General features: G+C 37.8%; 1 protein-coding gene across 2 annotated transcripts; it reads left to right on the plus strand.

Moving 5' to 3' along the window:
• The first annotated feature begins 1,017 nt into the window (after positions 1-1,017).
• Positions 1,018-24,546, plus strand: LOC306847067 (splicing factor, proline- and glutamine-rich-like). 2 transcript variants are annotated; one of them, XM_079380816.1, is made up of 11 exons: positions 1,018-1,244; positions 2,887-3,423; positions 3,904-4,092; positions 4,231-4,532; positions 4,636-4,731; positions 17,418-17,614; positions 17,728-17,812; positions 17,890-18,004; positions 18,089-18,137; positions 19,186-19,295; positions 24,220-24,546. In XM_079380816.1, the coding sequence occupies exons 2-11, from the start codon at positions 2,902-2,904 to the stop codon at positions 24,337-24,339; spliced, it is 1,785 nt and encodes a 594-aa protein (XP_079236942.1). In that variant the 5' UTR covers positions 1,018-1,244; positions 2,887-2,901; the 3' UTR covers positions 24,340-24,546. The 2 variants fall into 2 exon arrangements, with proteins under 2 accessions (XP_079236942.1, XP_079236941.1); XM_079380815.1 differs by lacking the exon at positions 1,018-1,244 and having other exon boundaries at positions 2,399-3,423.
• The last annotated feature ends 980 nt before the right edge of the window (positions 24,547-25,526 follow it).

Below are 25,526 nucleotides of genomic sequence, written 5' to 3' on the forward strand. Positions count from 1 at the left end.
TTAATATGTGGATTCAGTATCGATAGCAAAGTATCAAACTGAGGTACTGACATCCTGAAATAAACTTTGAATCTCTCGGGATAATCCCGCAGCTCTTTGATAAGGAGGTGGAACCTTCCTCTCTGCGCAATCTAAGGATTGGATGGACCCAATATTTCCTTTTTCTTTTTCTTTTTTTAAAAAGAGAGAGGACAACAAAATCATCCTCACTGCTTGAAGACATTTTGTATAGTTTTGTGAATTTTTCCCCAACGGATTAATTAAAACGCATCGGACTCCGTGTGCAAGGTCTCTGTGGGTGACGAATTTTTAAGATTGCGAATGCGATAAAACGCATGAGGAAATTTCGGACTCAGTGTGCAGAGACCTTAAGACTAAAATACAGTATTAACATTGTAGACTACAAATAAATTTTAAAAGAGGTACAGGATCTGTAGACTAATTAATTATAGGGAAAGGAAACTACATATCCCATGACGCATATCGCGTATCTCGCGATAGTTTCACAACGAGACTTAATATTCATCTTTGAGGATGTTGAAAAGCTTCTGACCGGCGGAAAAATGTGTTAAATGAATGAATTAGATTATGAAGAGTGACGATTTGTAGATGGTGCTTTTCCTTTAATATATACCTTACGCAATCTATTTTTCAGATACTTTTTAAAAGTGGTGGGGACAATATCGAGCCTGGTAAAAAGTGGTGGGGACATGTCCCACCCGTCCCACCCGTAAATTACGCCTATGTGTACCTGTATATCTTGTTGGTCAGACAAACTCAATGGAGCTCCCCTCAGCCCCAAGTTTCAGCTGCTGGCGCCTCTCCCCTTTCTCTCTTTTTTCTCCACCATAGTAGTTTTCTTTCTTTCTTTTGTTAAAAGCTGTTAAATTATTAAGCAGTGAGGCATGTAGGTTTTTTTTCTTTGTTTTATGTGGTGACCACTGGGAGGTGCTCTGGGCATATATCTTTCTTGGTTTTGTTCCCTGACATGACGCATGTTGCAAAGTGAAAGTAAAAGTTTCATGCAAGTTTGTTGCATTCTAACAGGAAAGACTTCTGTGTCTTTATTTAAAATCAACAATTCTTTTATAAAGAACACTGCTTTCTCACCGCACTGAAGCAGCCCTTGCATAGTGAATAATCCATTCTCGATCCATCGATATCAACCAATTCAGCACCACCCTCATGGACAGCACGTGGTAACGTCGCACGTAAGAAGGTATACCTGTAAACAACCTCCAAAGGTATAGTTTGGGGAACACGCCTAGAAATGGTATACCTTTAGTTAAGATATACCTTTAGAGTCTTCGTAGTGCACTAAGAGGCAATATTATTGGGGAACGCACACCAGAGACATAATGTATTGTGACAGACTTTGTCTTTAATTTTCTCCAAAACTTGAAAGTAAATCCCAATGAAGGTTGATATAGACAGAGTCATGGTCGTCCTGAAGAAGAATGAATTGAAATGTCATGTTAACTCTGAAGGAATTTGAATAATGCATGTAGAAAATAGCAGGAAATAATCAGTGCTATAATGTATTTTAGCAGACTTTATTTTTATGGAAAACTCCACAGTATAATATATTTGAACATAATATAACTGTATCTTTTGTGTTTTGGGACACATTTAATTGATAACCGTTGAAATATAGGTCTTCAGCCCGATTCGGACGGTAATTGTTTCTCATATGGACGTCTGTAAAAATAAATTTACAGATCACCTCAGTGATAAAACTCATGGATTCGGATGGCGATTTATTCACAGTGGTGTGATCCTACGAACCCGGGAACGCGCTGCTCACGTGACCAGTCACATGATTGTGTGCTGTAAATAAAATTTTATTCTTATTGTGTAAAATGTAATTTAAAATACTTATGTAGAATGTATTCTTATTCCAAGCATATTTTATAATATATAATCTTATTTATTATTTGATTTAAATCTCCTGTTTAAAAATAGGAAGCTATAGTTGTATATAATTATACGTGATATCCTATATGTTTATAGTACACATTTCAAATTTGTATTACCTCCTGCTGCCATAATAAAGACCCATTTTGAATGTTTACGTGGTTTGTTCTCTTTCTGCTCTCATTCGCTGTGGTGGAGCAGTTATGAAGTATTGTTCTTTTAAATACTTTCCAGCGTTTCAGAAATAAATATGTATGCAAATTACACAGACGCACGGTGTTCGGGAGCGCTCAAAAAGGGTTTAAACGCTGAATTTTGAATCGATTTTTTCTCGTAAACTCAGAGATGTGGATTCGGGCGGCAATTAAATTACCAACTACCCCCTGTATATGCTGAAAATCACTTACGTCCCCCTGAGAAAAACAAATACCGTCCGAATCGGGCTTTCGTCAGCTTTTTGGCCGCTTCGTGTCTCCGTACCGTAATACCACAAACAGACGTGCAACTAGAGCCAGGTACTTGACCGCGGTCGTCACAGGAAGTCCCGAATTACTCATTTCTGTTGTCAAACATTCTAAAGGACACCTAAAGTATTTTATTATAATTATCAATTTAACTTCAGTGTTATTTGAGATCACATTCAAAGTATAATAACGTATATTATTTCCATATTTTTAAAAAAACATGCTGTTTTCACTGTTCATTTTCAACACAAAGTTATCACAACTAATTCGTCCATGTAAGAACACGAGTACCACTAGAGCGCGCTAGTAATCGTAATGATTTAATTTTGGGCGGAGGGTCGTGAGCACGTCGGTCCTCCCATTTTTATGGTCTTCTCGCGCAACCAGCGGCCATTTTACAAAACCAGCCTCGGGAGTGCGTTACCAGCTCCTCTGTAGCGTTTGAATATAGTCCATTGTTTAACCTTATCTACTACTCTCGAAATATTTTTAACGGTTTTCCCCCCAGTCTGCTTGTGTGAAAATGTCTCGTGACCGGTCCCGTAACCGAGGAGGATTCCAGCACCGAGGCCGCGGAGGAATCGGGATGCGCGGTGGCATGGGAAACCCTAACTTTCGAAATCAAAACCAGCATCCTTATCAAAACCGAGGAGCTCATATGGGTGGCGGGTTTAAGCCGAATCAGGTAAATCAACCCAACCAGGCCTCTACCCCACCGAAGCCGCAGGAATCCAATCAGAACAAGCCAGCGGTCCAGTCACCTCCGGCGCAAGGCCCAGGCCTGGCCCAGCAGAGCATCAACAAAGGCCCGTCGCCGCAGCAGACCGTCAGCCCCGTTCAGCCGAAGATCCAGTCTCCACCGCCGCAGAATACCGTGAAGACCCCGGACCTTGGTTCCCCACAGAACCAGCCCAAAAAGATCCAACCAAAAGCTGTGATGGGAAATGGCCAAAAACCGCCTGTTCCCGTGAAGAAAGACCCAGAGCAGACACCACCTCCACAACAACAACCGATCACCAAGAGCGAGCACGGCGCTCAGCCGCAGGTAAAATTACTTCACACTTGGGGAAAAGTATACAATAGAGTTTTTGAGAACGTGGGGGATTTGAGTAAGTTGCGTTTACAAAATTATTATTTTTAGCACACATAACGTTAATTGTTCGGTTGTAACGTTGTTACCGCGTTAACGTTGCTGAGACAGGTCCGCCATTTTGTAGACCCTTAAACAAAGGTTGAACTCCATACTGGTCCACCCGTGTCTTCGTCCTTATAAGACGCATTGAAACGTTGTGGGTTGTTGTTCACTTAACTTAAAGAACATGTTATTCTCACTTTGCTAGCGTTTCGGTGTTTTGTGTGGCCAGGCTGTGTGATAGATGGGCCATGTTTGAGCTGTGCATTGTAAACGGCTGTCGTTCACGCGCACTGCGAATGACTAAAGTACCACTGATTTGTCGTTCAAATTTAGCCGCACGATAGGTTTGCCTTAGATTTACGTTCTTATTTTATGAATGTTTGATTTCAGGAATTGAGGGCAACTCTGTCTTTGCTGCGCAAGCCCGGGGAGAAAACCTACACTCAACGTTGCCGTCTGTTTATTGGGAACCTACCAAACGACATCACTGAACCTGAATTCAGGAAATTATTTGCAAAGTATGGGGAGCCCAGTGAGATTTTCATCAACCAAAGCAAAGGTTTTGGATTCATCAGACTGGTAAGATTTATAGCATTAAAACGCAGTCCTAAGAAACGTATTTGTTAAAAAAAAAGCGCATAAGGTGTGTATAAACTTTTTTTATTTATCCTTTTTTTTTTTTTTTTTTTTTTTTTTTTTTTTTTTTTACCTTTTTAGGAGTCCCGTGCATTGGCAGAGATCGCAAAAGCTGAGCTGGATGATATTCCGATGAAAGGAAGACCACTTAGAGTTCGTTTTGCCACTCATTCTGCTGCACTTTCTGTGCGAAACTTGTCTCCATTTGTGTCCAATGAGCTGCTGGAAGAAGCCTTCTCTCAGTTTGGAATGGTGGAAAGGGCTGTAGTTATCGTAGATGACCGTGGCCGCTCAACGGGGAAAGGCATTGTTGAGTTTTCTTCCAAGCCAGCTGCACGGAAGGCCCTTGATCGGATCAGTGACGGAGTGTTCCTTCTCACATCGTAAGATGAAAATTCTCTTAATTTGTACAGTTTGGCAGAAGAGCAGTTTTTGTGAGTAGTTTTATAGAATATTGCTTCACATAATTATTTTTTTTTTTTCTAGGGCACCTCGTCCGATTGTGGTTGAATTGTTAGAACAGTACGATGATGAGGACGGTTTGCCAGAGAAACTTGCACAGAAGAACCCCAGTTATCAGAAGTAAGTTCCAAATGCTTTATCATAGGGCTGGGCGATAACTATAATTATCACGCAATATACATTTCCTTGATAAATGATAACAAGAGTTTGGTAAATGTTCAATATAATGTTTATGCGGCAAAGGTGGAACGAAAGAGTGCTTATCATTTGAAGCGCACCACTCGGACCATTTGTCCGCTCGGCTCGAAGTTCAAACGCCAGCGCGAGCTCACTAGAGCAGATGCATTACTCGCTGATGTAACTGACTTTGCAGTGTAGTTCCAGCCGTGACGTTGCGGAAATAGAAACGGTTTCTAAATTAGAAATTTTGCGTGTCGCCGTCACGGCTAGTTAGGACAAAAACTGTGATTAACATGGAAAAGATGCCTTTTATCGTGTGTCGCGGCGTCGTGTGTAGTTAGGACACGGTGTAACAAGGGGAAGGGATATAAAATAGAATTTGGGTTGTACCTAAACAGTGCTTTGAGATCCAGTGTGAAACGATGAATTCAGCAAGGGACACAACACTGTTCACAGCCAGATGATACAGCGCTGACAAACAGGAGAAACACTGCGCAACAATAGTCAGAAGATCTAAAAATCACCATTTACCATGGATTTACTGTAGTAACACTAACTGCACCGTGGTATTGTCAGAAATGTGGGTATTTGTCAAATTTTGTTATTATCGATGTAGACCTGTATTAAATGTTTTGGAGGAGTAATGGTATATAATAACAGTAGGGCTGCAGCTATCAATTATTTTTGTAATAGAGTATTCTACCGATTATTCCATCGAGTAATCAGATAAGTAATTTTTCTGTAAAGAGCAATACTACACGCACAAAAAGAAAGATATATCTTAAAATAAACTAATTTGTTTCCTTTTTAGGAAAATTAGAATTTTTATTGCTGAAATTGCATACAATAATATCTGTGAAAACTAAACCCATTTAATGCATTTAATTGCCAAATTACATTCAAAGTGCAAAATAAAAGAATAAAAATACAAATCAATTTCACATTACTTTAAAAAAAGGTAAACATTACAACCTAAAACTAGGGCTGCACGATATTGGAAAAAACTCACATTGCGATATTTAGTTTTTCTGCGATTTTATATATTGCGATTATAAAAAAAATTAAATAATCACCAGATGTCTTGAATGGCTCTATTTGGAAGAAAAAAATCTATGATTGGGGTGATTTTAGGCAAATCAGAAGAGAAAACAGACAAATTGCAAGCATATATGAATATAATGGAACAAAGATACAAATGAAATAATATTTTTCAGATAAGTCTAACAGTATTCAGGTGCAGAAATTGATTAATCACGTGTAATTAGGGCTGGGTATCGTTCAAAAAATCAATCAGCGCCGCGCCGCTTCTAGTCAAACACACCTAGTGCTGCAGGATTATTGGCTCACTGACGGTGATGAGATTAACCCCTTAGGTATCGAAATTTGGTACCGAACGACAAGACGTTTTTCGATACTCGGTGGTATCGAGGCAATTCGGTCGGTGCCTAAAAAGTATCGAACTCGATACCCAGCCCTACGTGTAATCAATATCAATAACACTGCGTAGTCTTCACTCTATAAATTAAGAGTAGTGTTTTGTTGTTTTATTAACGTTCATGACACAGAAAGCTGGAACATTAAACCTCTGTGAACCAGCCTATACTGTTGCACATCCATTTTCTTGATCGTTTACCTTCACTTGAGACAAGCAACTGTGTTTACAAGGATACTTGCAGAGACATGCATTTTGACACCTTTTGCACGCGTGTCATAACGGGCACAGAGGCGGAAGTGAACGAATCCCCGACAGTAAACTGATGCCTCGTTTATGGCATACTGACACAAACTTCAAATGATTTGTAACGATCGCTTTGTCGTGTCCAGTATAGACATGGTGTCTGTGTGAGCAAAGAAAACGATCAGTATAAATAACGATCAGTATACTAAACATCGCACATCCTGCGATGTGACTATTGCGATATCGATGCTGAAACGATATATCGTGCAGCCCTACCTAAAACTAAGGCATAAATAAAAATTTATGTTGTGCAACTCTGGGGTCGACAATATAATTGGCCCGGTGGCCCGGACGTACTTTTAAAACCGTCAGGGCCACCAGATCGCTCCAACCACTAGCCCGGTGGGGCCAGTAAAAATAATGCCTCGATTAAAAAAAGTCTAATTTCACATTAATTACCTGTGGTTCTGTGTTTTGATTTCTGTTTAATCGTCTCGGTAACCACCCCTAACACGTTACGTGATCCCGACAGCCTTCCGCTCCATCTGCACCGCCTTGCTCGCTCCCGCGGTTAAATGTTTCATTCGCGCGCTGGTCTGACGTGCGCTTTTTCTGAGCGCATACACCTGAAGCGCGCGCACTAAAAAGCCTGTCTAACAGCGCCGGATTACTCAACTAACTTATTTTTTGCGCTAATACTGTCAAAACACACAAGGTTTACGTACAGACTCAGTTGGTTATCTCTAAAATGAAAGTAAATAGTTAAGAGAGAAACAGATGCGTGCCTGTATATTAGATGCGTGCAGGTCTTAAAGGGACAGGACACGAAACATGCTGTCGACTGTCATTAAAGGGATAGTTCACCCTAAAATGTAATTTCTGTCATTATTTACTCACTCACATGTTGTCCCAAACCTCTATTAATTTCTTGTGCTGAACCCAAAATAAGATATTTTGAAGAATGAGGGTAACCAAACAGTTGCTGGTCTACATTGACTTTGATAGCAGGAAAGAACAATCCTATGGATGTCACTGAGGACCAGCAACTGTTTGGTTTTCACCTTCTTCAAAATAGCGTTTATGTTCAGCAGAAGAAAGAAACTCATTCAGGTTTAAAACAACTTTTGAGTAAATGATGGTATAAAAATAAAACATTATGACAGAATTGACAGATGACAGAATATTTATTTTTGGGGAACTATTCATTTAACGTTAACAAAACAACAAAACAGAGAAAAAACACTCACTATTCTTGACTGAAAAACTTTAATACAGTTGCTTTAGGAATCAGTCTATCTAGTGTTTTATTTTTATTTGTTCATTCAATTTCATTGAATGCTCTGCTAAATACACCTATTGTACCTGGAAATAAAGCACTGTTTGTTTTATTTGTATATTATGTGTATTTGTAATGTGTATCTTTGTTCTTATTTTTTAATAAGAAAGATAGAATGATGACAAAGATTTTTATCTTCGCCCACTTTGGCCTAAATATCCACCATCCCTTTGTTGTTTTTTGTTACCTTGAAAGGCTTTGTCTTTCTAGTTTGGCTGTAATGCTCAGACAACTTGTAAAACCAACATGACAAAGAATCGTGATAAAATCGTGAATCGTGATATTTCTAAAAAAAATCGTGATATGATATTTTTCCCATATCGCCCACCCCTAGCTGGGCTACGATCAAGAAAAAAAAGAGGTTTACTGTGAGCTCTGCAGATCAATGCCCACATATGCAGACAAGTAAGTTAGAGAAAAGTTAACGTGTATGAAACCTATGGTATGAACATAATATAATGAATTGCTGTGTGACTACGGAGAATGAATCCTATGCAATAGGTTTATTTGCACTTGTTTCATGTTTTTGCACAGTTTTGCTGCACTTTGCACTAAACCTACCTTAAAAAAAATAAATGTTATTCATGTTGTTCAAGCAAACTGTTCTTTTTCGTGATTATTGGGATCAATACCCGACGCGTTGACCTGGGCCAGTGAACTTCAAAAGACACTGGCCCTCGGCCAGTGGCAAATTTCCCTTATTGTCTACCCCTGCAACTTAACTTTTGAAATAAAGCTCAAGTATGACACAAACCTTAACTGACTTCTTGGAAGACTGGCTTTTATAAGAGGCAAATATCAGTGGACAGGAAGGTAACTTGGAACAAGAGTCCATACACTATTTCCAAATAATTATTTTTTTTTTTTTTGTGATAATACTGTTGTATTTTAAAAAGGCAGTATTCGTTACAAATACAATTATTTTATATTAAACTTAAAAATAAAATGTTAATATTTACTACTTTATATATTAATTTTAAAACTTAAATTTTACATTTTTTTTTAATTGGAGTTCAATTTTAATCAGACAGTTAGTCTAATAAGACATTTGGGCTGTTACCAAACAAATGAAATCAGTATCAACAAAATTCATCTTTGTAATGTAGAGGAAACACAGAAACTGCATCTGAAGTGGAATAGATATATTTACCCACTGTTTAATGCAGCTCTGAGGGACATGTGATGCTTTAATCTGCAGTTACAAATTAATAAATAATGTTTTGATTCATAAAACGATGAAACTGATATTTGAAATTATTTAAAAAATTTAAAAATACTGTAAATGTGAAATTAAAACCTGGTGGTAGGTGTCATCAAGTTACTGTTAATAAGTGATTCATTGCGACTGAACCGAATCATTTAAACGGTTGATTCATTCAGGAACGAAACGCGTCATGTTGCTCAGAGACGCAGAACAGTGCTGTGGCTGTGTTTGGAATTATTTGTGTTGGTGAAACAGAGCAAAAACAGGAAATATGGTGTCTAAAAGTCTCTTAATGTTAACTTATTGATTATTGAACTCTTATAAAATCACTTGTAATCATGATGTTTTTGGAGCAAAAAAAACAGCGCTCGATCTTCGTGTGAGACCATATGAAATTATTTAAATATATACATTTTCTTCTCCCATGTCTTGAATTTTCTGAGCATTCTTCATGCATTGTAAAACTGAATCATGCAGCGAAGGAACGCACTCGCACGTGAGCTAGTCTAACCTAGACGACTTTACGCAATGTATGCATGCGCACTGTAGGTGTGTTTTGTTTGATTCTTGCAGTACACTCGATAAAACAACGAAATGATCGCAAACGATATATATAATAACACCCCTATAACAAAGGCTATATCATAAATAAAGGCAGTTATTATTGTTTTTGGTATTGACTTTTTCAAGTTACTTTTCCGATTGGGCAAGTAAATTTTCTCCTTCACTTGCTCGATCAAAACATTCACTTGTCCTGGACAAGCGTTAATGTCGAGCCCTGCATTTGTAACCATGCAGATTTTTAGAGGTGAAAACTGGCACTCTTCGTGTGATATTGACTAACTTTGTTTCTGTGGTATTTTTATGCATAACTGTATGGAGAGTGTGTGTGTGTCTCAGAGAGAGAATGAGACAATCATCATGAATGGCGCTTCGTCTTTCACAAAACATTGCTAACTTAGGGACATCATAACTATCAATCATAGCTTGAGCAAATTAATATATAAATCTAGAAGTAAATGCAAAAATAAGCATTGAAAATGTTTCTTATATTTATAACGTTTAACCTGTTAACCCGCACCAGGACGCCAGTGCACCGAACGCTCTTTGTTTGCATGTGTCATTGTTTACAGTAGATTAAATGAAACGGGACAAAATTAATCTTGACAAACTATATATCATTCTGAGGGTCTAAGCCTCAAGCATCGACGACAGATCGCTGTTTTTCAATGGAAAGCTTATAAGGAGAGTTATTGTTTGTGTCTGTTATGGAATAAATTATGCTCAAAAACAGTGTCTTGGTGGTAAAAAAACACTGTTGTAGCATACAGTGTTACAAACAGAATGAGACCATTCACTGAAAAAAAGAAAAATCAGATGCGGGGAATATTGTTCATTTGAATTTGGCGCGCTCTTGTGACAGCGCGTGGCGCACGCTGTGACGCACCTGAAATATTCTCAGAAAAATGATTGCAGGAATCTAATTTTTCATGGTATCTTCAAATTTGAAATATAAACTCATGAGACTTTCAACCCATTACATTTAGTCATTACTTTTCTGGATTGCTCCAGGACGTATTTCATGTATTTGTATATGTATATGTATAGTAAAGTCTAGAGTGTTTTCTTTCCAAAGATACCTAAATTGTGTGTAGAGCACACTATTGTCAGGAACTGTTACCATTTTAATTTAGGTAGGGTCATTTTCACCTGTGAGGCCCAAAATGGGGGATGCTGGCTAACAGGTTAAACACATCTATGAAAGATTGTGCTGTGTGTAAGCTATTGTGCAACAATTGCATGATTGTCAAAACAAAAAAGTGCTTGATCAAACATTTAGTTCTGTCAGGATCACTATCGTCAAAGATGGCATACAGTTTGGATTGGCGGTATTAGGGGGTGGGACAATAAATCAATATATTGATATTTTAATTAATACAATAAGGTGCTCTAAATAGATTTCCCTGCTCACAGAGTCTAAAAATGTGTGGGAATCGCGGCCGTGCCACTTCCAGCTTCTTTCCAAAAGCGCTCTGACTCTGAGCAAGTTCCACAAACTGCGTTCTCTATGAGATGCGGAAGCATGAGGAACTGAAGGATAAACAGATTTCCAGCCACTGTATTAGCTTTAATGCTATACACTCACCTAAAGGATTATTAGGAACACCATACTAATACTGTGTTTGACCCCCTTTCGCCTTCAGAACTGCCTTAATTCTACGTGGCATTGATTCAACAAGGTGCTGAAAGCATTCTTTAGAAATGTTGGCCCATATTGATAGGATAGCATCTTGCAGTTGATGGAGATTTGTGGGATGCACATCCAGGGCACGAAGCTCCCGTTCCACCACATCCCAAAGATGCTGTATTGGGTTGAGATCTGGTGACTGTGGGGGCCATTTTAGTACAGTGAACTCTAGGGCTGTATACCTTGGAGAACCTGGCGATACGATACATACCTCGATACACAGGTCACGATTCGATACGTACCTCGATACAGCGCTGTCTCGATACGATTTGATACAATGTGACACGATTCGATACGATTCAATAAAAATACATGGGCCAGAGCCAATTAGTTAATGCTGAACACATTTTTCTTCAATTTATTTAAGACAAAAGTGCATTATAACAAAGTGCATTTTGCTTAAATATTTGCAACTTTAAGTGCTCTGATTAATTGTACTGCCATAATATATTTCACTATGAAATCACTTAAATGCTACATCTTGCTTTAACATTTGGCACAACAACAAATCTACCTCATAACAGGATGGATTTTTAAAATCTTAAGGCTAAACCAGGTTTGTCATCAAAAAGGCAGGTTGAACAAAAATCACTGCAGCAACAAAACAATAACCTGAGGATACTCTTGGTAATGCTAGCTTTATCCTATGACTTAAGATTTTTGTTCAAAAACAGAAGTTGGTCAACATGCTTTGAGTTTAGTACACTTCTCTGTGCTGTTACGATATCGCCTGCCGTAGAGAAAACGCGCTCCGAGGAGACACTAGTCCCTGGAATGCACAGGTACACTTTGGCAAGGCGTGACATTAGTGGATATTCATTCTGGTGCTCTTTCCACCAACTGAGTGGACTTCCCTCAGCAAGAGACAGGGGTGGTGCCTCTTTGTACCTTGACATCTCCTCTTCTGCCTGGGCCTGTGTGGTTCTGTGTCTCACCGCAGGACCTGCACTGTAAGTTGAACCAAGCAGATCAGCCAAACAGCACAAGTCCTTTTTCTTCTTGGGTGGTGGGCTGGCAGGAATGTCATCCTTGTCTTCCACATGATTGTCCTCCTCTCCTGGTATCACTTCAGCCTCTTCCTATTATGCAAAATACAGATTTTTTATCAATAAACCCATAGTTAATTCTATAAAGAGCATATTCAAAAGACATATAATAGTTAGTTTTCCTTTTATTTAATGCGATGAACTGACAAACCTTTACAATATATTGTTTTGCTAGTATAGTGCTTTACATGAAGTATATGTTTGAAACCATTTAGTTTTTTAAGCTCTAACATACTATTATGAATTTGAAATTATGAACTGAATATTTCGTTTTATTACACAGTGTGTATATATATATATATATATATATATATATATATATATATATATATATGTATGTGTGTGTGTGTTTGTTTGTTTTTTATGTTTTTTAACCATGTAATGCTAATGTTAATGACACAGTGAAAGGGCTTACCTGAAATAGTTCTTGAATTCTTCGAGCTTCTGCAGTGATTCTCAAGTATATTTCCTCTCGTTCATCATCAGGAAGGAAGGGCAAAGCTTTGAATCTTGGATCGAGTGCTGAACATACATACATGGTCTCTTTCTGCTGATCCATGTACCTCTTGCTCAAATCTTGGCAAATAGCCGCTTTGATTTCTTTCACTATCTCACTATCTGCTCTGCTCTCTTGGAAATCCTGGATGAGCTGAGCATGAAGAGGGGCCACAACTGACAGTGTTGGAGAGCTTTCTTTTGACATTACAAGAGTAGCAATCTTCATGGGCTTCATTGCATCCACTATCTCCTCCGCAGATGTAATGTCCGACTCACATAGGGTGCAAACTTCTTTCTCGGTTTTCCTAAGCTCGTTGGACAGAAGAGCAGCGGAGACAGCGGGTTGCTGCTCAAGAAAGCGCTCGAGCATATCATGCGCGCTATTCCACCGCGTCACAACATCAGTGATCAATTTATGTTCAGGCAACTCGAGCAACTTCTGCTTCTGTCGAAGTACGTGGCTGGCTGTGGTACTGCGCTTAAAAAAGGTGGATATCCGTCTAACACGTCCCAATAAACGAGCGACAGCAGGAAGCTTCAGTGCACGCTGCGAGGCCAGGTTTAAAGTGTGAGCGAAGCACCTGAAATGCAACATACCGGCAAGCTCCGCTGCGACGCTCATATTTGCGGCGTTGTCAGTCACAATAGCTGGGTCTTTGGATACGAGGCCCCACTCCTCCAGCGTCGCTTTCAGTAACTGTGCAATATTTGACCCCGTATGGCTCTCGTGCATGGCTCGCGTTTGTAAAACGTGCGACATCAGTTCCCACTCCTCGTCAACGTAATGGCAAGTGATTGTAACAAAAGCTTCCGTGGCTCGCGATGTCCACCCGTCACAAGTCAGTGCCACTCGTGGGGCAGAACTCAGGGCTGACTTAACATTGTCTTTGACTTTGTCATATATCCTCGGTACTGCTTTGTCGGTCATGTAGCTGCGGGTAGGGATCACATAACGGGGATCTAACGTGTTGATCATAAAGCGAAAGCCTGTGTTCTCGACAACACTGTAGGGACATAAACCTTTGCAAATATAATGCACCAGAGACTCCGTAATCTTCTGTGCACGGACTGAGTTAGATGGAAGCTTGGATGTTGCGTTGTCCAAAGTAGTTTGCGTGGGGTCCCGTGTTTTTTTGGGCTGCGGCGAAGCTAGCTTGTCTGCATGGTGTCTTTGCAGGTGGGCGCGCAGGTTAGTTGTATTACCGGTGTAGCGTATAGAAGCCTGGCAATGCTTGCAGATTGCATTTGTTTTATCGATCCCTTGGTTTCCTTCCTTTGCTTTAAAACCAAAATGTGTCCAAACATCTGCCTTTAGGGACAACGGTGCTTCTAAAATCTTCGACATTTTCCATGAGTTTTTTGAAACTCGCGGGCGCCGCTGCGCCCCCTAATGGCTGGGCGGAGTATCGATACTAAGGGCTAGAATATCGATACTGTATCGTTTTTTATTATATCGGTATGTATCTAAGAATCGATATTTTGAGCACACCCCTAGTGAACTCATTGTCATGTTCAAGAAACCAATTTGAAATGATTCAAGCTTTGTGACATGGTGCATTATCCTGCTGGAAGTAGCCATCAGAGGATGGGTACATGGTGGTCATAAAGGGATGGACATGGTCAGAAACAATGCTCAGGTAGGCCGTGGCATTTAAACGATGCCCAATTGGCACTAAGGGGCCTAAAGTGTGCCAAGAAAACATCCCCCACACCATTACACCACCACCACCAGCCTGCACAGTGGTAACAAGGCATGATGGATCCATGTTCTCATTCTGTTTACGCCAAATTCTGACTCTACCATCTGAATGTCTCAACAGAAATCGAGACTCAGACCAGGCAACATTTTTCCAGTCTTCAACCGTCCAATTTTGGTGAGCTTGTGCAAATTGTAGCCTCTTTTTCCTATTTGTAGTGGAGATGAGTGGTACCCGGTGGGGTCTTCTGCTGTTGTAGCCCATCCGCCTCAAGGTTGTGCGTGTTGTGGCTTCACAAATGCTTTGCTGCATACCTCGGTTGTAACGAGTGGTTATTTCAGTCAAAGTTGCTCTTCTATCAGCTTGAATCAGTCGGCCCATTCTCCTCTGACCTCTAGCATCAAGGCATTTTCGCCCACAGGACTGCCGCATACTGGATGTTTTTCCCTTTTCACACCATTCTTTGTAAACCCTAGAAATGGTTGTGTGTGAAAATCCCAGTAACTGAGCAGATTGTGAAATACTCAGACCGGCCCGTCTGGCACCAACAACCATGCCACGCTCAAAATTGCTTAAATCACCTTTCTTTCCCATTCTGACATTCAGTTTGGAGTTCAGGAGATTGTCTTGACCAGGACCATACCCCTAAATGCATTGAAGCAACTGCCATGTGATTGGTTGATTAGATAATTGCATTAATGAGAAATTGAACAGGTGTTCCTAATAATCCTTTAGGTGAGTGTATATGTTTATGGAGATGAAAAATAAAAAACTTCCCCGGAACAGCTATCAGCGTGGACCATAGGCACAGGGCTCGACAGTGCGAGCATTTCACTCGCATTTGCGACTAAAAATAGATGTGCGCGAACTGGAAAATGTATTTAGGAGCACAAGTGCGAATACAAAACAGCCTAACTTATACAGTAGCCTATAACAACCATATTCATTTATTATGTTTATTTATGGAAAAATTGCGATGCAGCCTCATATGATTACTTTAGAACTTTAAAAAGGCAACGGTTTAATTTAAATGAGCACCGATGAGAAGAAAAGCAGAGCGAGTTAAAGTGAAGACGCGCTGAATGACGCACATTCGCCACTAGAGGGCGCTGCCGCTGCCGTTACCCCGGTAACCCAGTAAACAAACCAGCTGGCTACTTTCTTAAAACTGTGTAAATAATGTTTCACAGTCATTTAGATATTTATATTCGCTTTAGTCTTCACAATAGCCTCAAATAATTCTTACTTAAAGACTTAATGAGCTATTTATTTTCAAACATTTTTTCTAACCTAAACATGGCCCATCCACTGATCTATAATAGAGAACAGTGGGCCTATCTATATATCAACGACTGATTCGTTATTATTGTTCAGTAACACAAGTTCCATTAGTTAACATGAAAAAAAAAATGACTGCATTTATTAATAATGCTATCTTAATTTCAACTTTTAATGATACATTATAAAATCAAAAGTTGTCTTAATATAATTCAATGGAGCTAACATTAACTAACATAGTTGTATTTTTTATTAATCAACATTAACAAAGAATATTAACTACTGCAACAATTAGCTATTGCACATTTTTAGTTAATGTTAACCTGCTTTAACTAATGTTAACAAATGGGACCTTACTTACCTATTGTTCTTTCGTTCATTTGAACAATCTTTTGCACTCTAATCTTGAACCACTTGTTTACTTTATATTTTTATGTATTTTTTATAAAAGTCTTTTAGTAAATTATCTATAATAGTTATTTAACCTGTTAGGAGGACAACACTTTTTCACTTAGAAATTATATATTGTGATTTTAAAAACAAAAACATAAACAGTGACAAAAGCTTCAATGATTATTGTGAAAATTTTATACCGACACTGTTTAATAGGATTATAACTAATTACATAATTATTAAATAGTGTCTGAAGTAAAATTATTTAAAAACCTTGTGAACTTTCTGTATTCTGATAAATTAAATAATTGTGCTTGTAAATGTCTCTTTGTATCCCCTTATTAAGCTAAAACACCTAATTTGAAAAATTTGCATTGCGCCCCTAAATTTTTTGACTTAGGAGCGCATGTGCTCCTTGGGGGGAAAAGGTAAGCGTCAAGCCCTGAGGCACCTATCACGTTATTATTGCAGAGCGCATATTCAGTTCATGAACCTCTGCTTGGATCGAGGTTTCCCTGGATTTCCCTCACTATATGAGTAAGAGAGAGGGCCACTGCTTTTATCGGTAGAAACATAAATCTGCGCCTATGGCATGTAGGAAAAAACAAAACCTTGTCAGAGCCACAATTTTTATAGATATTACTGATTTTGATAATGAACATAAATCTGCATACTAACTCAAGCTACTTTTAAATATGTATTTCTAAGAGACAAAAAAAGCTATAAATATTATCAGGCAACACAAACCTGTTTCTTGATTTGAAACAATATTACTCATTGGAGCATGCAGAACTAAGAAATAGAAAAAAATATTTCTTAGTTCTGCATGCTCCAATGATATTTATTTTTAAGGAAAAATTACTGGAAAAGTGTAAAGAATTCAAGAGAGATGTTTGTCATGTTCTGACCGTAAAAAATAGTTCAAAACCACAATTAACCGTCTGGTTTTTACAACTTTTACGTTAGACCAAAAATCTGCCTTCAAACTTGAAAAAAAGAGTAATTTGTGGTAATTATCAATATTGACTGATATGGAAAAAAAAATCGCCCAGCCCTACTTCATCACATTTGACATTCTGTGACTAGAAACCTAGTTTCTTGGGATTAAGTTTTTGGGTGGTTGTAAAACACCTTTTTTCAAAAAAAGACCACACCACATGCCTAGTTATGTAGGTTCAGCCCCCCCCAATGGTTTATTGGTCAAAAGAACGTTGGTCAGAATTGATAACAGCTGTGATTTGACCTCAGGGAGCGAGAGCAACCTCCTCGGTTTGCCCGTCCTGGCAGCTTTGAGTTTGAATACTCCCAGCGATGGAAGTCTCTTGATGAGATGGAGAAACAACAGAGGCAGCAAGTGGAGAAAAACATTCGTGAGGCCCGTGAGAAGCTGGAAGGAGAAATGGAAGATGCCTATCATGAGCACCAAGCAAACATGCTCAGACAGGGTGAGTATTGTCTCTGCTGAGTTTGTGTATTTATGTTTGGCCTTTTTGCTACTTTAACAAAAAATAATAATTGGACTAAATAATTGATTTGGGGGATCATTTTCTTTCAAAAGACCTTCTTAGACGTCAAGAGGAACTTCGTCGCATGGAAGAGTTGCACAGTCAGGAGATGCAGAAACGTAAAGAGATGCAGCTCAGGTATGTCTGTTGTAGTGTATTATGGTTCTGGAAACCTTTGCTATAATAGATAACGGATTGGTTGTTCTCAACCTCAGGCAAGAAGAGGAACGCCGTAGGAGAGAGGAGGAGATGATGCGGCAGAGAGAAATTGAAGAACAAATTAGGCGCAAACGTGAGGAGTCTTACAGGATGGGCGGCTTTATGGATAATGTAAGTAATGCATTCAGAAAGCTCTTAGCTTTTAATTGCAATGTTGGTGAAATCCTTTAAAGTAACAGTTTCCTTTTTTTGCAGAGAGACAGGGAGATGAGAATGAATCCTAGTGGAGGCCTGGGTTTGGCTGGTAAGATGCGGTTTATTGTTCTCTGTGGTTTATTGTCTAGGAATTCAGTATTTCCACATTTATGTGCTAAAAGTCTGTAAAAACTTTATTCAATCTACATGCCTTCTGACCTTTCTAGTTCATACGTTTTATTAGGGCTGCAGTGTGTTGACCTGCTCCTCACTTTTTTGTGTTTTACACACAATCTACTAAATATAGACTTTACTGTAAAGAAAAACAACAAATGTATATGTAATTATAATCTATGACAAATACTTTTATAAACTAGGTTAGTGGATAATTCAGTAGCAAGTTACTCTAGAAAAATCATGAGTGCACAATTTTATAAGATCTAAAATTAGTGAAAAAAAAACATTTATTGAGGAACAAAGAAAAGTGAATGTGTAGGAATAAATCTGGTAAAAATTATATATTGCTCTTTGTATTTTTGTAAAGTACATTCGTGGAAAACAAGTAATATATTTATGTATAAATATATAGAGAGTAAAATTAAGACATTTCTTTTAAACGTACTGCACATCACCATATGACAGATGAGACAAACAAGAAAGGCTATTAATAATCTTTCATTGCGCAAAAATATTATAATAGGAAAGGCTCCAATACAGAGCGGCATAAAGCACTTTGCTTCACTTGCTAAACACTAATGCGCAGAATGATGTGCTTGAAGCAGCGCGGAGTCACCGCGCGTAGGCACAGTGCTCCGGAGTCCGCATAGAGAAGTTCAAAGCACAAAGGAAAGAGATATTAATGCATAGTGTATTAAATCTGTGCGACAGTTTATTGAGCCTTTTCTTTTAACCGTCGATTTTTAGTCGACTAGTCGATTTTTTTAAATCGTTGACTAACCTGACTAGTGTGCGCTCCTCACTATATATCGTCCTCTGGTCTATAAAAGCATGATTTACCAAATATAACACAATCGTAAATGTGCTTTTTAAAACCTTTACAGGGTTAATGAGCCTAATAATGTATGTTGTGCTTTTTGTGTTTTTTTTTTTTTGTTTGTTTGTTTGTTTGGTTTTTTTACCCCAAAAAAACAAAACAGATATGTCGTTTGGGTCACCTAGCCAGAAGTTCCAATTGGCAGGAATGAATTTTGAAGGACACCAGGGAATGGGGGGACCATCACCAGGGGGCATGGTGCCCAACGAAATGGTAATGTATTCCTGAGTTGAAATCGAGAGTGAATGTGGGGTATGTTTTGTATGCATGATAATCTTTCAAAGGAGCTGTTGTGGTTCATAGGAATCAAGGCCATTTTGTGTTTGAAGGTTTAGTGTGGAAGCTAGGTGTGAATGGATTATTTCTAGACTTGTCAGTGGGCAGTATGTTTTGATCCCTCTTGTGATTCAATTATATTGTCACCATCTAGTTGCAGAAGTCATTGTCAGCACTCGAGCTCAGCTTCCATCACTTTTCCTTCTCTTGTTACTTTGGATGTCTGTCTGTACTAAAGCCCAGTAATTTTTATACAACTGTCTACTTGCAACACATACTTGTAAGTCCTGTCTAAATTGCAAAAAAGACAGGCATGTTTGCGTGCTGTTTGATTTGTAATCTTTAAAGTAGTGATGTGCCATCTTTTCAAACACAAAGCCTGGTGAAATAATACCCTATGACATGCTGTGCTTGTGTTGTGGTGAAATACCTTTTGGAGGTGGTGTTTTTTTGTTTTTGCCTTTTTTTTTTTTTTTTTTTTCTTTTCAAGTTTACAGTTGCAAATCCATGTCAAAGTCATGTCAGTGCTGCAATGGTACCCTCATGGAAATGCTGTTTCCATGCTTTGAGCTCTTTTCCGTATTGTCGACTGACTGGGCATTTAGTGCAGATAGACTTAAAAGCAACTTAATCACAAAATGGATGTGACATAAAGTTACAGTGACTGAAAATGATGTGGCTGAGTTTTTGAGGAGCTGGTTGGAGATGTGATGGTTGGCATACGAACTTAAATTTTGTTGATATTGGATGGTGAGAGTGAGGTTGGGTTTGACCCATATTTGCTATAATGAAAAGAACTCGGGAGTTTTCCTTGGACCTGGCACACATTTCTATAATCACCAAGATATAATTCTTATATCTCCTACACGGTGTGCTTTTAATTATTTCTATTTTAATTTAAGAGGTTAAGTATTTGTCTCAAAACAATTACTACAGCAGTTTGTAGTAATAATGTAGCTACACTGTGACTGACTGTTTAAGCCTTATAAGTCCATACATAGTGAATTTGTACTGCATTTGCCTGTTCTGAGCCCTTGCTGGGAATGCTGTGTTGCAGCAAAGTAATTCAGCAGCAAAACCAGTGCTTTACAGATTGTTGCATTGTTGAATGTGTTGCCTGTATGCTGCTTTCACTGCAGTATCCTTTAATAGCTGAACCATTTTGTTGCCCTTGTTACAGGCAGTGTTATTGGGAATATGGGAATTGATCTTTCCTTCCATTAGGCTTTAAGTATCAATAATAGCTCCATTTCAACACTTTTAATGCGTATAATGTGAAAATTAAACCTTATTTATGGGCATTTTCTCAATGCTTTCTTTCGAGAGATTTTGAAGTTTTAGAAGTTTAGTTTATTAATACAATACTATTCGCAAAGCAGAGGCTTGATTGTGTAGAAATTGAATTAATTGTTTTATATGTGTCTGAAAGCAAGTATTTTGTCTTTAAGTAAACATTTTAGTTGTGTATCTGAATGTTAAAAGTAGATCTCTCAGATTTAACACTTAAAGTCAACATGAAATCAAAACGGACCCCATCTGCTTTCATGCGTTTTTATTGTGCCGTATTTAGGCTATATTAAAGCTTTTTTGGGTAATTATCAAATGTTTGCTCCACCTCTGAAGTTATCGCCTTTGTTGGCTTCATGGCCACTTAAATTGTCAAATGAGTGCTGGTTGTGTTTTAGGTGGAGAATAGTCCTCCCCTCACCTTTAATTTGACTTTGCCTTCAAGTCCTGCTTTTTTTGCAAGGGTAAAAAATTAAATTTTTTATAAATTATATATTTTAGTGTTGTCACGGTACTGGAATTTCTAACTTCGATACGATACCTTGAAAAATATCGATACTCGATACCATTTTCGATACCACGGAGAAAAAACTGCCACAATTAGTGTTGTCACGATACTGGAATTTCTAACTTCGATACGATACCTTGAAAAATATCGATATTCGACACCATTTTCGATACCACGGAGAAAAAACTGCCACAATTAGTGTTGTCACGATACTGGAATTTCTAACTTCGATACGATACCTTGAAAAATATCGATACTCGATACCATTTTCGATACCACGGAGAAAAAAACTGCCACAATATTAAGGGGGTAATTTTTTTTAATTTAAAGATAAATGTAACAAGTCAAGAACATGCGGTATATTTTACATGAACAAAAAAATGTCTTGAGGTACTGCATTTGTTGATTTATTTATTAATCTTTTATTAATCTTAGTTAAATGTTAATTGAAACTAACGTTTACTAATACATGTACTAATTAAAATCCAAAGTTCTATTTGTTGATATTCTCATTTGCTTCATAACCAAAATATTTCCAGATATAGGGTCCTATGAAATCCGTTTTATTTTTCCCCAAACTCCATTTAATTTTTTTCTACATTCAATTTTTTCCATTTTAATTTTTCTGGATTCCGTTTTTTCCGTTTTAATTTTTCTGGACTCTTTTTTTTTTTTTTTTTAATGGTCAAATGAAATGCTATTAATCTAAAACCATGTCTAATTCATTAAAATCATGAAAATTATACAATTTAACGTTTAATTTATTAAAAGTGTAACAAAAATGACATGTTTAGGGCCGTATGAAATGTTTTATTTTTTTCTCACCTTGTTTTATTGTTACCAAATTCTGTGTTTTAGCATGTCTATTATTTGAATGCATAACAAACAATGTTTATTTATTCTTACAGTAGCCTTATGAAATGTGTTTCCCCCCTCAGAAATTCTGTGTTGTGTATTTAAATTTTACTGGATATCAGATGAAGGCATAAAACAATTTTAATTAATTTATATTTGAATTAATGAAAATTAAACATTTACATTTTTGGCAAATGAAGGGGATTTACTATTAAAATTAAAATATTTTGTGATTATTTCTTTTCTTTAAAAAAATGAACAGTAGTAGTAAGTAGTAGTATTATGTACATTCTACTAAATAATAGTAATATAGCCTATTTCTGGCACACGGTCTTTAATAGGCTAAGTTAAACCGAACTTTTATTTTGACGGGTTGCCGTGAATACTTTTAAAGTTCTGTGTGTATGATATGACGCTAGTTTTACTCAAATTAAATGGTAAAATGCTGGTAAAGTGCCTTTCAGATCAGTTCTGGAGATATTGTTGATGTATTTATGTCCTCATTGAGACGGCAGACGCTGAAATCACCGCGAGCGCCACATTAGTAAACACAACCGCACGTGCAGCACATTCACACAGAGACGCGCAGAACATGCAGGATTCATATTTAAATCGACTTTTGCAGCTTAATATTTACAGATACTAGTCCATATCGCGATTTGATTTAAGTGTAATGACCTACTTTTAATTCATCCAAACTTTGACAAATTCCGTGACATTCCGCGTTAAACTGTAAATTCCGTTTTTATTACTGGATTCCGTGCGCGTTCCCTGCATCACGAAGATCATAGATCCCTACAGATAGCGCTCCTGCTGTGTTCTTTAACAACCAGAGCAGTCATCTTTCTATTCACTTCACTTTTGCTATTTAACCAGAGCGAAGGAGACGAGTGCGGTCACGTGTGGTGCTTGTTCACGCGCCTTTGGAGAGAAGTGAAAGTGACAGCTCTGCTAGTATCGGTGTATCGATACTTCGGGAAATTAATATTGGTACCGTTCAGATATTTCAGTATCGAAATATCGATATTTTTGACAACACTAATATATATATATATATATATGTATATGTGTATATGTTGCTTTACAGAAGAAAAATGGGTTAAGTGCAGTTTCATGTTGACTTTAAGTGGTCAACCTCTTTTGCTGAAAGAATTGGACTCGCAGCAAGCAGATATAATTGCATATTAGATACAATTATTTTTGCAAGTTGCAAATGTGAAGTTGCAGTATTTAATTTCGACTTAGCCATATGCTTTGAATGTTTTTAAAGAATTCTATCAAATCGGCATTACTTTTTTGTATAGATGATCTAATCTTGAACACTTGAAACTAAATGTAAATTACAAAAATACTGCTTGCATTTTTACTCGAGAGGCTGTTTCTCACGTTTGCAGACATTCCATTTCATCCAGTTAACCAGCAGCACTACTGCATGTTCTGACAAGTACCGGTTAAACGCTGTTTATGACAAACTGAAGAAACGTGGTTTAACTTTGAACTATGTCAGGGGTGTCAAACTCAGTTCCTGGAGGGCCACAGCCCTGCAGAATTTAGTTCCAACACACAATGTAGTTTTCAAATAAGCCTGAAGAACATGATTAGCTGGATCAGGTGTTTAATTAGGATTGGAGCTAAACTCTGCAGAGCTGTGGCCCTCCAGGAATTTGACACCCCTGAACTATGTGATGGTTAAATAGTTTACAATTAATTTTTTTTTTTATCTGAAATCACAATCTCTTGGAATGTAAAAGTGACCAATTAACACATTTTCAAATGCAATATGTATAAAATAGTATAAAATAGTTTTTCTGTTAAAGTGCAAACCTCTCTGCCATAATGATAAATTTGGGGCATCCAATGCATTTCTGCTTTAAAATCTCCCATGCAAATGGGGTTAGTAACTGTTTCCTGCAGCATTTATCACAGCAGCGCTATTGGAATGCATTGTAATGGGATTTGACTAATAAATACATTACCCTCTCTTCCTTTTCCTATGTCACCTCTGGCACCTGTGGATCTGCGTGTTGGAACTGTTTCGCCGATTGTTTTCCTTGGATCCCACTTTTATAATGCTTTGCTCAAAATACTCTTGGAACTCATGGAACTTGTTACTACTTTGTTGCTTTTTTCCCCCTACCCATGGATGTAAACTCCATAATTTCTACAAAACTAAATACCCAACTGATACATAACTGAAAATGGTCCATGTAGCGCAATGAGCGTTTCCCACAAGGTGGCCCAGGGGGTCCAAGGGGCATGGGTGCTGGAAACCCTGGATTTGGCAGGGTCCGTGAGGAATATGAAGGATCTGCCAAGAAGCCACGCTTCTGATCTGGCACTTTAAAATCAAAGTTTGTATGTGGAAATCCAGAGGCTTGGTTCTGGAGTCGCAATTGATGTATTTAAGTTTAAAGAATTTTCTTGCAGTTTTAGCCTGAAGACTCATACCATTTGTGGCAAGATTTTTTTTTTTTTGTCCTATTTTTATTTTGTAATCTTAATAGGTTTAATAATAAAACCCTTGAAGCTAGCAGTGGCTTAGTGATACCATGTAATCCTCTTTCTTACTAGTCTTTATCTTGTCATGTTACTTGTGTTATACTAGTGAATATTGTAAATTGTTCTGATCTTACTATGGCTGTGTTCTGTGCCGTTCACATTTAAAATACTATCTGTACATTTTCAATAAAGAGTGCAGTTGGCTTTCCAAAATCCCAATCAGGTGTTCTTGGCACAATGATTAAATTTGCTAAGTGTCAGACATCTGACACATGTAAGACAGGCATCTAGTAAAATTGAACCCCCCACCCCCATCATACAGGGTTTTTTTTCCTCTTAATGGATCCATTATATTACAGTTTAAAGCTCTGATTTATCATTAACTTTGAACAACTTGGCGATTAAGATAAATATGTTGTGATGGTCCGATATCAGTTTTCATTTTGTTTTGAAAATATAGCTTAAACATCATTTGTTTTTTTACAATTTGACTTGGTTTCATTGGTTAAATTGTGCCCCTTTCACACATACTTTGATTGCAGTGCAATGCAGAAGCAGCGATGCAGAAGCAGCACTGGCACATTGTGCTTTCATATAGCATGTTTGCCATCTGCTACTGATCAGATCTATATTACAAACACAACACCTATCCATTATTTTAATTTAAATTCAGTGTTATTGAATGCTTTTTCAGTGTTGCGATTTTCTTTGTACGTGGTACAGTAATACAATCTTTCATAGACGTAATCACATTTAAACAATGTATTGTTCAATGCATTTTACTTGCCACTTGCTCGAGCAACTTTACAAAACATTTAAACCGCCTATAAGCCTACTTTTATGTTCAACGGTAGTAGGCTATCACTAACATTTTAAATGAAATCTTACCATTGACAGACGCAGTCGACTCTTATGCGTTTTCTTTTGCAATTAAAACTTTAAGCAATCATGTTGGTTGTAAAGAATTTAGTTTTTGCTATGAGCATGAGTGCCATCCATTGTCACCTCGTTGCGTATTT

Source organism: Barbus barbus, assembly GCF_936440315.1.
Source record: "Barbus barbus genome assembly, chromosome: 27".
Classification (NCBI taxonomy): Eukaryota; Metazoa; Chordata; class Actinopteri; order Cypriniformes; family Cyprinidae; genus Barbus; species Barbus barbus.